At 50.6% G+C, this 14,404-nt stretch overlaps 1 protein-coding gene across 2 annotated transcripts in view; it reads right to left on the bottom strand.

Annotated features, from left to right (window-relative positions):
• RUNX3 (runt related transcription factor 3) overlaps positions 1-14,404 on the bottom strand; it is a 106,873-nt gene that overhangs the window by 31,652 nt on the left and 60,817 nt on the right. Inside the window, exons 2-3 of one of the 2 annotated variants that reach the window (XM_027841353.1) lie at positions 12,919-13,175; positions 10,187-10,343 (exon numbers count right to left, since the gene is read on the bottom strand). In XM_027841353.1, coding sequence (XP_027697154.1) covers positions 10,187-10,343; positions 12,919-13,175 — 414 coding nt within the window. Of the gene's footprint in view, positions 1-10,186; positions 10,344-12,918; positions 13,192-14,404 lie in introns of those variants that run through there. The other variant, XM_027841354.1, reaches the window with a different exon arrangement.

Below are 14,404 nucleotides of genomic sequence, written 5' to 3'. Positions count from 1 at the left end.
TGTTCTAAGCTCCCTCTCAGCTCTGACAGTCTGTGTTCTAAGCTCCCTCCCAGCTCTAAGATTATAACCTAACTCTCCTCAAACTAGTTAATATGGATACCCTGGATTGAGTGCTCTCATTCTGTAGCCACAGCCCTTCTCTTCCCACTTCTCTAACCTGACATCCCAGGCCCTGGCCTAAGAACCCTGTCTCCTTACCCTCTCATTCCTCCCCTGTAAGGCCCTTTAGACAAACAGAGTGATTCACAGTCTCTCAAAACCAATCTGACGTTCCCTGCCTCTGTATCTTGGTTCATCCTTTCCCCTCTGCCGGTTAAAAAGTCTGTTCATCTCTCCAGGCCCAGCTCAAATTCCCCCACCTCTAAGGACAACCCCCAGCCCTCTGCCATCTGTCCATCCTCTGAACTCCTGAGGCATTTGGCCCACACTGCCCGACGTGGTAAATGATCTGGGTGCATGCAGGTCCAGCCTGGCTGGACTGTGACCTGCCTGAGGGCTGGACCCTAGTCCTCTTTACCTCCCATGTGGAGATGAACACAGCGCAAACAATGAATTGTCAGTCTGGTAACTGGCAAAGTCAATTCCGGAATTGCATAGAACCTTGGAACCTTAGAACATGGGATGTCAGAGCTGGGAGGGCCCTTAGAACACAGAATGTCAGAAATGGGAGGAATCTTAGAACAGAGAATGTCAGAACTGGAAAGCAACCTAGAAGAGAGAGTTTCAGATCTGAAAAAGACCCTAGAACACGGAACATCGGAACTGAGAGGGGCTCAGAACATAAAATGCCACCGCCGAGAAAGACCGTCAAGGGGAAGTAACTTGGCCATGACCGGTCACCACTAGGTAATGGCAGGGTCCAGATCAGAACCCATTAGTGCTTGACTCCTAAATCCAGTGCTAAGCACACTGCCTCACCCTAAGCAAAGCCATCTGGGGGATGAAACCCCCGCATCCCCAGGAGGGCAAAGCAGGCATTAGCTGCTGCCTTACAGCCAGAATCAGTTCTACAAGTCAGCTATCCCAGACTACTGGGCACTAGCCTTCCATGCCTTTACTAACCCAGTTCTCGCTAAGGCCTCAAGTGGACAGTAGCCCTTCCCTATCACACAGGTCCAGAGTACTTTGGAAGAAGGGGATGGGAATAAGCCTTTATTAAGTTCCTACTATGTATCAGGCACCGTGCTAGGTGCTTTACAAATATTATCCTGACTGAGCCTCACAAGTCTGGGAGGTAGGTGCTATTTCTATTACCCCCATTTTACAGTTTAGGAAACTGAGGCTGAGAGAGTAAGTGACTTTCCCATTTGGGGAGGACCCAGAAGGTCACATAGTTAAGTGTCTGAGGGTAGATTTGAACTCGGGTCTTCCTGACTGGGAAGAGAGGCCCAGCGCTCTGTGCACTACAGCGCCCCGTGCACTACAGCACCCCCTAGCTGCCTTGGACTGGCTTTCCAGTGCCTTCCCACATCCACTGCAGGCAGAATTGTACAGCTCATGTTGATGTCCATAGACACTCATGCCATGTAGACAATGAATGCTTTTTTCACCCCCTAGATGGTGGTACCCTAGAGTTTCTATAATTAGGAGGTGCCTACTGTGAAATGCATAATGGAAAGTCAAGTCTAACTCAGGACAGCAAGGTACGAAGAGATTAGCTTGAAGTTACAGTAACTAAACCACAATACCGTGGTGAAAACACCAGGACCTGAGTTTTTAACCAATTAGAAAGCCAAAGGAGCTATCATTTATGATTTTTCTCAAATACAAATGTTTGGTACACTTGATAAAAGACCCTAGGCTGTCTCGTTGATGACTTGGGCTGAGTGGGCTAAGGCCAGGGAGGAAAAGTGAATACAATCTTTCCCCCAAACTCACATGGATAGAAAGTAGAAAACCGAAGATGGCAGACCAAGAGGTTTAACAAATAAAACATGATTGAAGATATAAGTTAGAAGTGTCTCTGGGGTGGGGGAGAGAAAGAAAGAGAAAGCGAGAAGGGGGGGGAGGAGAGAGAAAGAGAGAGAAAGAATCAGAGAGAGAGAGAGAGAGAGAATCAGAGAGAGTGCATTCCTATCACATTGGCAAAGAGAACCACAAAATATGAAGGGACAATCTCTCACTGATTTTCATGTGTTAGGGGTGGTGGTAATCATTAGTCTCAATTGATGTCTACTCCTTTCTGGGCCTCTGAGCTAGGCTGTGAGGAAACAGGAAAGCTACTGCCAACTGGTGCCACCTTTTTGGAAAACAATCTGGTGATTTTCAGTGGAAACTGTGGATTTCATTTTAACCTTTGACTCAAAGATCCTTCTGCTAGGACTAAATTCTAAGGGTGTCATTGAAAGAAGATGATAAAAAAAAGGGGTGGGGAGATATATACACACGTATACATATATATATATGGATGAATGAAAACATTCAAAATACCTTATATTTGTTATAGGAAAAAATTCTAACTAGCCTACATATCCAAGATTGAGGAAGGACTGGACAAACTGTGGCCTATTGTAGGAGCACAGGAATTAGATCAGAAAGCCTCCTTGGTTACTGTCTGCTCCAGCTCCATCACTTTACAAATCAAGAAACAGAGAAGGTGTTTGCAATCACACATGTATACAGAAAAGAATCATGCTCTAACACTTCAAATTCCATGCTATTTACATCCATTTAATAGGATAATATTGCATCACAGGGAAAGATAAATATGAGGAATATGAAGATGAAATGCCTTTATATGAAGGGATGTAAAATAAAGCAGGGTTAGAAAAAACACATATATGCTGACAATATTTTAAAAATGTGATTAGGCACACAGTCAGTCAACAAGCATTTACCAAGCAGGCTGGAAACTATTCATTATATATTATATATTATATATTATAATATACAATGTTATTATATATCATAAATATTAGAAGATAATGCTATTACATATAAATATCATACATAATGTTATTGTATATAATATAAATATAATATAAATGTTATCATATATCATATTATAATATGATCTTATTATATATTACATATTGATTATATAATGCTATCTATAATTAGGTGATACAATAGATAATATTATATATTTTGATGTAACATCTACTATGTGCCAGTCACTGTGCTTAGACTTTATGAATATTATCCCATTTGATCCTCACTATAACCCTTTGAGATAGGTGTTATTCTGTTATTTTCTCCCTTTTTCAGTGAAGGAAACTGATGCAGAGATGAAATGACTTGCCCAAGGTCACGCAGCTAGTAAGTACCTAAAGCCAGATTTGGGCCAGGCACTGTCCTAATGGCTATGGATACACTCCAGATAGTTCCTGCCCTCCTGCAGGTTACAATCTAATTGGGGAGACAATATGTAAACAATACAAATGAAAAAAAAAAGATCAGAAGTAAGCACAGAAAAAATGTCATTTTGTTTAAAATTCACACATATGCACACTCATATACATTTATATATTGTATTTGTATGTTCATATATGTATAGATTGTGTGTGTGTGTGTGTGTGCGCGTGTGTGTGTGTGTGTCTAAGCAGCAGTGTGGTATGCTGGAGAGAGGCCTGGGCTTAGCGTCAAGAAGGCTTCTGACACCCACTGGTTGAGGGATCTTGCGTAAATCACTTTACTTCTCAGTTTCTCGGGCAATGGTCTAAGACTAATTTACAGATAAGGTGCCAACCTGCATCAATGGAGGGGGTTTCCACAGCGGGAGTTCCCCATATTGATGAAATTCCCCCAACCCAAATATATTTACAAACATAATTGCTCCTCCTATCACACTCTAAAGAATTTGGAATTGCTGGTTTTAAGCATGATTTTTCTCCTTTGTTTGATTGATGGTTATTTTTATCACGAAAAACTGTTTTGGGTTTTTTTGAGGTTTTTTGTTTGTTTGTTTTTAATCCAGAGGACGGAGAGTCTGCAAAACATTTGTCAGTACTACCAAGTCTAGGTCCTCACGGAAATTCAAATCTGAAATTACCCTTGAGTCCTTAGCTGGAGCAAAATCAGTTTAGAAGCTGAACCTTTCCATCCTCCCTCCCCAAACCAAAAAAAGGACTTCCTACAAGTTGAAAGCACAGAAGATCCCCATCAGTGCAGTGGACAGAGTGCTGAAGTCAAGAGGACCTGAGTTCAGATCTAGCCTCACACCCTCACTAGCTCTGGGCACTTCTGTCTGACTCAGTTTCCTCATTTGTAACACGGGGATAATAGCAGTATCTATCCCCTTGGAGTGTTGTGAGGATCAAATGAGATATTTGTCAGGTGTTTTGCAAACTTCAAAGTTCTACTCAGGTGCTAGCTATTAACTATTGTTATTCCAAAAGTTTCAGGGAAGGTCCAGGTGACTGTTTCTAATAAGAGGCACAGCATTTGCTCCCTGGCCTGCTCCATGCCTATCCTAGGCTCCTTCATTCTATCCATCCTCTCCTGTGTCTGATCAGGCTAAAGAATCTGGGGACGGCGGCAACTTCAATTTCCATGCCCGACCCCCATTTCCTTAAATCTGCCTCCTCTAAGAGATGTCATCCTGGACAAATGTCACCAGGCAGCAGGGCCATCTCCCAACACATATCTTTCCTGATGGAGAGGTGATAGAGTTTTTCCTATAGTCCCGGATCGCTGGTGTTCTCCTGAAAGGCCGAGATAGTGCCAGGGGATGGGGCCGGGGCTTCACCTGTCTGCCCGTGACGGGGAATAGGAGTTCCTTGAAGGGGAGGATTGTTTTTGTCTCCCCAGTGCCTAGCACAGAATGCAGTAGGCCCTTAATAAATGACTATTGGCTGACTGTATGCCTCTCCCACTGTGAATCTGACCCTACGACCATCCTTCCCCATCAGTTCAGCTGGTCTGATAACTTCTCTCTTGAAGGAGGGATTCATAGCTTTACAGACGGGTGGGCCATCCCAGAGATGACCTAGTCTAATTCCCTCATTAACTGATGGAGATCTGGAGCTGCAGAGGAGGGAAGCCGTGTGCCCAAAGATAAGGTAGTAAGCATCTGGGGAGGGATTTGAACCCAGGACCTCTGACGGCATCACTCACCCACTGTACCATGCCTGTGGTCTTGTCTCCCTCCCTGACCCCCCTCCTAAGGTGTCTGTCTGTCCTTCTCTCCCCTGCACGTCTCCTCTAACCTGGGATTCAATTAGGCAGATCAGCTTTGCTTTATTTTGAGACTAAATCTCTTATGTTGGCCATGCCCCTGGGAGGGGGACGCTCAGGCCCCTGATACCACTACTGATCAGCATGGGAGCTTGGACTCAAACTTTTTCTAATCTTTTTCTAATTAGAGTCAGTTTGTCCTCTGTGGGAAGGCTGGCGTCACCCCTACCCCCAACTCCCAGGGGCTCATCCCGATTCAGCGCCAGCTAGGGGGCCCAGTGAAGAGAGCATCAGGTCTGGAGCGTGGAAGAGCTGAGTTCAAATCCCGCCTCAGTCACTAACAAGCTGTGTGACCATGGGCAAGTCACTTTACTGTCCTCATCTGTAAAATGGGGATGATAATAACACCTCCCTCCCAGGGTTGTTGTGACAATCAAATGATATATTTATAAAGCACTTCACAAACCTATCCACTGTTATCACCTAGCTGGCTGTTAATTATAATAATTAATGTTAATAATTATTGTCATTATTTAAATAATAATAATAACCTCTCTGGAATTCAGATTCTTCATCTGTAAAATAGGGAGACTGGATCCAGCGACCTCTAGGTCTAGCAAATATTTCTATGGTGCTTTAAGGATCTCAACGCACTTTCCTTGAAATAACTCTACAATGGAAGAAAAGTACCAGGATCATCTCCCTCATCTCACAGATGTCAAAACGGAAGTTTAGACAAGGGAAGGGGCACAGCAGCATTAGAGCTGGGCCTTCTGACTTCATCCCCAGCGTTCTGCACATGAACCACTCTGGGGTTAAGTCAGGGACCATCCACCTCTTTTTACAGATGAAGCCCAGGGAGATGAATCAATTTGCCCAAACTCACAAAGTAAAAAAAGAAAAAAAGAGTAGCAAAGCCAAGATTTGAACCCAGATCTTCTGCCTTCAAATCCAATGCTCATTCTGCCACACCCCCTTTCTTCTCTCTGGGCCATTTCTGTATCAGCTGGTAGCTTGCCTCCTCACCCTGCTGTGGGATTCCTTCATGAGGCACTGCCCATTTGCCTCACCCCTACGGAAAGAGGTAGGGAACCCAAGTTCAGGCGGGGACTCCAGCTACTGTCCTAATTGCCCTCTCGCTGGGGACAGCTGGTGAGAAGGACCACCTCCCCATCCAGCCTCCCCAGCAGAGGGTTTAGAAGCCTCATGCCCTTGTCAATTACAGACTTGTTCTCTCAAAAGGGGAGTTTCCCAATCTGTAAAATGGATCATTCTACACATGGCTACCAGCTGCAGAGCAGGCACAAGCCTTCTTTAGAGATGTCTGGCCTTCTTACTCATAGCTGTAACCCTCTACCTCTCCCACCCCCACCAGACTATTTGCATCTCCTGGGATTTCCTGTTTCTCCCCCGCACTCTACATCACATCTCAGTTCTGGAGTCAGAGAATATTCGGGCTGGAAGAGCCTTCAGAAGGCGGGGAAGCCAGGAGGCTAAGGCCCAGGGAGGGGAGGAGTAGCAGATAGCAGGGCAGAGTGGGAAACTTCTAACTTCTTCCTGGTCCAGACATCCTGGCCTCATAGACTTGGAGCTGGGAGGGACCTCAGAAGGCATGCGGGCCAACCTCTTCATGTTACAGATGGGGAAACAGGCCCACAAAGGTCAAGGTCATGAAGCTGGCAAAGCATCACGGGTGCAATTGGATCCAGGTCTTGGGAGCCTGGAGCCAGAAACCTTTCTACTAAGCCCCAATGCCACAGACCCCCTTACCTGGGAGCCAACTGACTCTGGTCCTTCCTCAAGCTAGCTGTCTGCCCTTGGCAAGCCCATTTCCCTCTATTTGGAAAAATTTCCCTCTATATTGGGCCTCAATTTCCTCATATGTGACATAGGAATCACCATGCTTGCCCTGATTCTCTCCTGGGGCTGAGGTAAGGATGAAATGAGGTGACAAGCAAGGTGAAAGCTTCGAGATATGGGAAAAAAACAAACAAGGAATCCATGTTTGGTTGCACTAGCAAAATATTACTAAACATCACCATCTTTTCCATCTCATTCCCCATTCCCCACAGCCCCCAACAAGCTACCGTGAAGCTTTTCGCCAGTCACTCACAACTAAGGAACAGTCAAATGCATAAGGAAATTAACTTGTCTATATTTGCTGTCTGAAGTATGGGGTGGGGGTGGCAGGAGGGAAAGAAATGAGCAGCGGCTTCCATCAACATCGGCAGCTTCTAGACTCCTCGGGGGTGTGTGTGTGTGTGTGTGTGTGTGTGTGTGTGTGTGTGTGCGTGTGTGTGCGCACGCCCTCTCTGGGGTTAAGGCTTGGGGCTACGGTTTACAGTTTTATCGGTCCTTCCGCCCAAATAAGATCACTGGTAATGACAACTTCCTGAACTTCGGGGGGGGTTGGGAGGGGGTGTCTCTGGTCTTCAGGACTTGTACCCTGTTCTGCTCCGGGGTGTGTGTGTGTGTGGTGGGCGAGGGCACAGATGCAAGCACTGCCAACAGGGAATGAAGAGAAGGGGAGAGGAGACGATTCCCAGGGCTAAGGGAGGGCTGGGGGAGCTCGCGTGGGTCCATGCTACTCGAGGCCAGGTAGGTGAGTGCAGAAGGGAAGGGGTAGAGAGGCAAAAGACTGGTGCATGATTCAGGGAGAAGAGGGACCGGGCATCGATTCCTGGGTGCACGGGGGAAGAAGAGGGAAGGCGATTGATCTGCGGGCATATTGGGGAGAGGAAGGAGAGGTGAGAGATTCATGGGCATGCTAGCCGCTAGGACAGGTCATTGATCTGAGGATACCAGAGGGAGAGGGAGGAGATGGGAGGGGTGCAGAAAGACTTGGAGAGAGAGGAGTGATTTGTGGGCCCACCAGAGAAGGGGACAGAGAGGTGAGCCACTCCTGGGCCTGCGGAGAGGAGGGAGGAGGCAGAAATGGGAAGATCCACAGAGAGAGGGGAGCAACCTGAGGGCACGAGGGGAGGGGAGCAGAGAGGTGAGCACTTAGTGGGTACAAGGGGCAGAAGAGGGAAGCATCCTGTGGCTACCTGGCCGCTATGTGGGCACGTGGGGGAGGGAGGGAGCGAGGGAGAAGGGAGGAACCCGAAGGTACGTGGAGGGAGACAAGCCCATTTGAGGGAACAGACAAGGGCCATTTGTCCGTGTAAGGGTGAGAGGAGCAAGGAATGATTAGTGGGTAAATGAGAGAGGGGACAGACAAGGGGGGGGATTTGTGGGAACATGAGAAGGGGAGGGAGAGGTGAGGGATTCATGAGTCCACCAAGGGAAGAGACAGAGAGGGGGACAATCTCCCCACGGCTCCGAGAGCCACCACTCCCTTGACACACGTCATCTCATGAGCAGACCACCGGCCTCCCTTTGCACGGTCAGGCCCAGAGACATTCAAGGGGCAGCCCCAGGTAAGGAAAGGGGTGCCCCCATGCCACAGCCCCAGGCAAGAAGAAAGGTATCTTGGGGGAGGGTGTCCGTGACCCGTGCCACAGCCCCAAGCAAGACGAGGGGTGTCTAGGATGAGGGTGCCCCCACACTACAGCCCCAGGCAAGAGGAGGGGTGTCTAGGATGAGGGTGTCCCCACACTACAGCCCCAGGCAAGAGGAGGGGTGTGTAGGGTGAGGGTGCCCCCGCCCCACTCCGTTCCCCCTGGTCTCAAACGAGGGTATCCGCCAGAACCGGAGAGAGTGAATCCAGAGTCCCAGATCGGGGCTCAGATTCAGTTCCATGCAGTTTGGAAATTTGGGGATGAAAAAAATAAAAGAGCCTAACAGAATAATTTAGCGCAGCAATGAAAGCTTAATTCATAAAAGAAAACATTTTCCATCCATCAACCTGTAACCAGTTAAGGGCAGTGTTTGAAAGAAATCTGCGACTGAGAAATCAGGCCAGCAGGAACAGGAAACGTCTAAAAGAATGTAAACTATTCCAGTTTCATAAAAAGCACGAATAAACAGTTATTACATGCAAATAATGCCCTGGTTTTAATTAATGCTGAAAAGTCAAAATATGTTTGACGTTTGGATGTATACATTTGAATAGTTAAAGAGGAAAAATGCAGCCCAGATGCCCGTTAAACGCAAGATTGGCCCTTTCTAAAGAACGAAAGCCTTCCCCGTCCTTGTTTATTGGTGATGAAATGCACAATTCTGTTTACTGAGCATCAAAACCCTCACAGTTTATACAGAATCAGGGAGGGGATGGCAAGGGACACCATTGGGTTTCTTTACAGAGACGGCTGGCTGGCAGGCAGACCCGGCCCCTTGAGGGACTGGATGGAGGGAGGGCATTTGCCCCGCTAATAATCTGCTACCATCCCCACGGAGTCCCTCGCCTCCCGCCGTCATCTGTTATCCTGCCTTGAAGTCATCTCGTGAGGCCCCGGGCCCCTGCTTTCTGCTCTCCCCTACCCAGAGCCGAGGGGATGACTTAAGTCCTGGGTAGGTTTCAGATCTAAACCGCCTGTCACCCACACTGAGTCTGGGTCGACACAGCCTGCCCGCAGAGGCTTCCTCACCACCTCAGAGGCCCAAGGCTTTTCATCTCCTCGGGCTGGGCCAGGCTGGGCTGGGCCGAGCCCAGACACATCATCGTCCAGAGGCAGTCCCTGTCCCTGGAACGTCTGTCTCTGGGGGCCCTCTCCAATCTGTCACTTGTCCCTGGGTGCCTCATCTGCCGGTATCCCCCTTGCCCACCCATTCTGATGGGAAAGCAAAGTGGCTAGGCTTGGAGTCAGAGGACGTGGAATTGAATGTCGTCTAAGATTCACTACCTGGGTGACTGTGGACAAATCACTGAACCTTTCTTCCATGCCTTGGTTTTCTCAAGTATAAACTAGGATACTGGATGAGATGACCCCTAAGGTCCTTCCTGGTTGGACAGCCTGTGGGTGTCTCACCCTGCATCTTCCTCCCTGGTTCTCCCAACCTCACAGATCATCAAGGCTGCTTCCTTTTGGCGACCCTCTATGTCGTGCTTCTCTTTCACTCCACCTGGCCGCCATGTGTGGTATCACTTCCCCACCCCCCACTCTAGCCAGGATAAACCCCGATTCCTCACCTCGGCCACTCCGGCCAACGAATCGAAGGTCGTTAAATCGGGCCACCTGGTTCTTCATGACGGCCGAAGCATTACGCAGTTCAGCCGAGTAATTCTCGTCATTGCCGGCCATCACCGTCACCACCGTGCCATCGGGGACATCCCCCAGGGCCACCACCTAGGGAAAGGTAGTGAGGCAGGGGAAAAGAGGAGTTTAGGTCAAACTGGAGAGGAGCCCTTAGGGGAAGGAGAGGGTCGGCCCTCAGAGTTCCCACCCGATAATGGAAGCATCTTACGGGGGAAAAATCCCTGGACTGGCAGTCAAGGGCTCAGCCCCGTATTTACTGTTGGAGGTTAAGGTTAACTGCCAGGGGCCTCGGTTTCATCATCTGTAAAATAAGGGAATTGGGTGAGATGGTGTCTCAGGCCCCTTCGAGCTAAAACGAGGGTACTGGACTAGGCAGTTTTTAAGGTCTCTTTCTAGTATCAATATTCTCTATTTTAAGGTCCCTTTCCAGCTCTAACATTCTCCGACCTCCACTTCGTGACCTTGGGCAAGTCTCCATCTTACTGTCTTCATCTATAAAATGAAGGGGCTGAACCAGACAATCTCTGAGGTCTCTCTCTATTATCTATCCTCAGGTCCCTTGCAGCTGAGACATTCTATGAAACTACCCAAGGGGCCTGATGAAGATTTAAAAAAAAAAAAAAGATTTAAAACCCCAAACCAAATCCTGTTCTACCCTTCATACTCTTAACCAAACCCCATTCTCCCCTGTTCATCCCCTTATCTCCCCCCACAACCATACACACAACAACAAACAAACAAAAAATGGAGAAACAAAACAAAGGATGGGGGAGGGGGCCAAAAACCCAATAAATGAGATCAATCAAGGGCCGAGTTATTTTCACTCTACTAAGCCTCAGTTTCCTCACTGGTCCAAAAAAAAAAAAATGTGTGTGTGTATATGTGTGTGTGTGTGTGTGGGGGAATAATACCTACACTGATCAACCTCACAAGGTTGTCGAAAGAAAGCATTTTTCTCAGTTGCAGTATTGTATCTGTTGGTCTGTCTATCTATCTATATGAGAGCCAACCTGCAGCTGGGACCTTATTTAGCTCAGCTTGGCTAGTGAAGAATTAGGACACTGTCCACATTTCTAGACAAAAAACAGGGCGGAAATAAAGATAAAAAAAAATACAGCCGATAACAAAGAAACTCAATAGGTAATTTTTAAAATGTCCTCTTTAACACCGTTAAGGCGAAAGAGCAAATGCCGGGTAGGTTCATTCTGTGACCCCAGAACTCCAGCCACAGTGACTGCAGAAAGCCTAGGTTTAGGCTGCCAAGTGCCTGGATGATCACTTTTTTTTCTGGTTTTGTTTTGTTTTTTAGAGGGAGGGGGCGGATCATGGGAGGGTAGAGTCTTTCCTAATCGAGGACCTTCAAAATTAAGTTTTTAAGAGTAGGGAAACCTGGGGGTCTTCTCAGACAAGGATGCACCTGTCAGTCTAACTCAGAAACAGAGGAGAATGCCATTCACCGTAGCACACCAGACACGAACGACCCAGACGCTGAGTGCCTTATGGCTGCGGAGATGTGCCCATTCTGAAAACTGAGGAGTTTGCTGCTGGGGTGGGAACCTGGGCACCAGTCGCGTTAACGTGACTGCCGCATTCAGAGACTGGGAATCCAGATGGAAAAAATTTCAAGGAGAAAATTTTTGGGGGTATGATTAAAAAGGCCAGATTTCCTGTCAGCATCCTGTCTTCTTTTAATTTCAAAAGATTCCTTTCAAGCCCTGAATGACAGTGCAACCCATGATCGGGCGATTCAAGTCCCAGTGGCCTTCTTTTCCTCCCCTCCCCCACGAAGTGCCACTCCCTCCCCCTCTGACCCCCCGGCATTGTGCAGGATTTTCAAATGTCACCCCGAGAAAGAGGCACAGTCCCTCTTTTTCCCCAACGTGGGATTCCTTAACGGGGCAAGGCCCTACTGGGTCAGGAATCCACCCAGGTGGGGCAGCCCCCCGCCGCAGCTTTTGTCCCCCCCCCCCCCCCCGGCCCATCCTCACGACATGTGTGTGATCTAGCTTCACGCCGATTTTTTAGGGGAAAACCGGCTGCTTTCATTTCATCGCTGCCTCTTTTTAAAAAATTAAAAATAAAGAAGAAAACGAAACAGTTCCTGCCTCCCAGTTGCAGAGAAAGATGTCTCCAGATGACAGCGGAAGGGGGGTTCCCACGTCTCGGCTGGGGGTTTGCAGGGATTAAAAAAAATCCAGGGATTCAGCTTGGGGCGTGGAAGGGGGTACACCCCAGCCGGGAGGACCAGTGAAGGGCTCCGCCAAGGGCCCTATATTTGCAGTCGGAAGACCTGCGTATGAATTCTCGTCTTTGCTACTTTGCGGCCTGTGACCTTGGGGGAGTCACCTTAACCTCTGTGGCCCTCAGTTTCCTCTATAAAATGGGTGATGGTGGGGAGAAGGGAGAACTGACCTAGAGAACCTCCGAGATCCCTTGCAGCCAATACTACCTAAATCTCTTAAAACCCGGCTGCCGCAACTTCCTCTACCCCCAAACAACAACGAAACCGATCCTGCGAAATCACCAGCGGCTCCCCAAAGGTGGGGAGTCGGGTCAGGTCAGCCGCCCAAGGGGGCGGGGCCGCTCGGCCCGGCGGGAGCCGTCGGGGCAGCGGGCCCCCCTCCCGTGGCCTGCCCTGCGAGGTCGGGGGGCGTGAGGCACTCACCTTGAAGGCCACGGGCAGCGTCTTGTTGCAGCGCCAGTGCGAGGGGAGCACGGAGCACAGGAAGTTGGGGCTGTCGGTGCGGACCAGCTCGCCCGCGTGGTCGGCCAGCACGTCCACCACGGTGCGCACCTCAGGCCGGGCGCGCCCGCCGGGCCTGGCCGCGGCCGCCTGCGCGCTCAGCGCCCCGCTGTTCTCGCCCATCTTGCCGCAGGGGAAGGCAGTGGAGGGAGGTGTGAAGCGCCGGCTGGTGCTCGGGTCTACGGGAATACGCATAACAGCGGGAGTCAGGGCGCCGCGGCCGGCGGCGGGGCAGCGGCGGGGGACTGCGCGGCAGGAGGCGCGCGCCCCCGAGGCTCACGCGGGCTCCTCCGGGGGCCGCTCTGGACAGAGGGAGGGGAGAGGCGCCGAAAAGGAGAAGCGGGCACGGCCGCGGCGGCTCAGGGCTGGCTGCGAGCCGGGGGCGCTCAGGAAATGCGCCCGGGGCGGGTGCGCGCCGCCTAAGGGGAAGCCCCGAAGGGGGACCCGCCGCCTGCTCCCAACGCGCTCGGGGGGTCTCGGGGGCGGGCACCGGGGGCCACCGAGTCGTCCCCAGCCCACGGGGAGCGGACCGAAGGGGTGGCCAAGCTCGCCTCGAGGGCGCGGTCCGTCCGGAGCTTCCGAAGGGCCTCCCCTGGGGCCTGCAGCACTGGCCCGGTGCTCGCGCCCTTCTCGGCCCCTTCCCTGACCCCACCCGGGCTCCTAGGGCAGCATGAGTGCGTCCCCTTCGGCAGGTTTCCCCCCACCCCCGAGTCGGGGCGGCGGCGGTGGCGATGAATCCCGACGGCGGTAGGCTGAGTCCCGGGGCCGCTCCCCCACCGGGTCCCGCCGGCCGGAGTTCTCCGAGCCGCCAGCAGCGTCCCCTCCCCCGCGCTCCCCGCTTCCCACAGACGTTTCGCCGACTCTGACACCAGCTAAAAAAATATATAATCAAGCGGCGGCGCCGCAGCCTCCCGGGGAGGGTAGTTACCCGGGGGCCCGCCGAGGGGCGGGGTCGGCCAGGAGCGACGGCCCGAACGACCAATCCGTGTCTCCTGCTGGGGAAAGGCATTACTTAAAAAAAAAAATTAAGAAAAGAAACCCAGCGCGGAGGGGGCGTGGCCTGTCCTAGGCAAACCCCTCCCCCGCCCCGGAGGGTGTTGGAGCGCAGAGTCGGGGAGCTAAGGCTCCTCGGGGGTGAGACGAGGGGGGAGGGGGCTGTTGGCCCTATTTATTTATTTATTTGTTTTCTAAACGACCCAGTTAAAACTCGAGCTTCCGAAGTCGGGGGAGGTTGCTTCGCTTCGCTAATCCTCCTTTCCTCCCTCTCTCCCCCGCCTTCGCTTCAGCTCCCCTGCCCGGTGGGCGCCGCCGTCTGGGCCCCGGCCCAGTCTCCTTCGTGCCTTCCCTAGGAGCTCAGGCCTGGAGCGAAATTTGCCTCTGCAACCAGGCTAGGCTTCCTAGAGCCCCC

The sequence above is a fragment of the Vombatus ursinus genome, unplaced genomic scaffold, assembly GCF_900497805.2.
Source record: "Vombatus ursinus unplaced genomic scaffold, bare-nosed wombat genome assembly UNPS02014859.1, whole genome shotgun sequence".
NCBI lineage: Eukaryota > Metazoa > Chordata > Mammalia > Diprotodontia > Vombatidae > Vombatus > Vombatus ursinus.
Note: the sequence above shows the minus strand (reverse complement) of the source record. Positions and strands in the feature narration are given on the sequence as shown.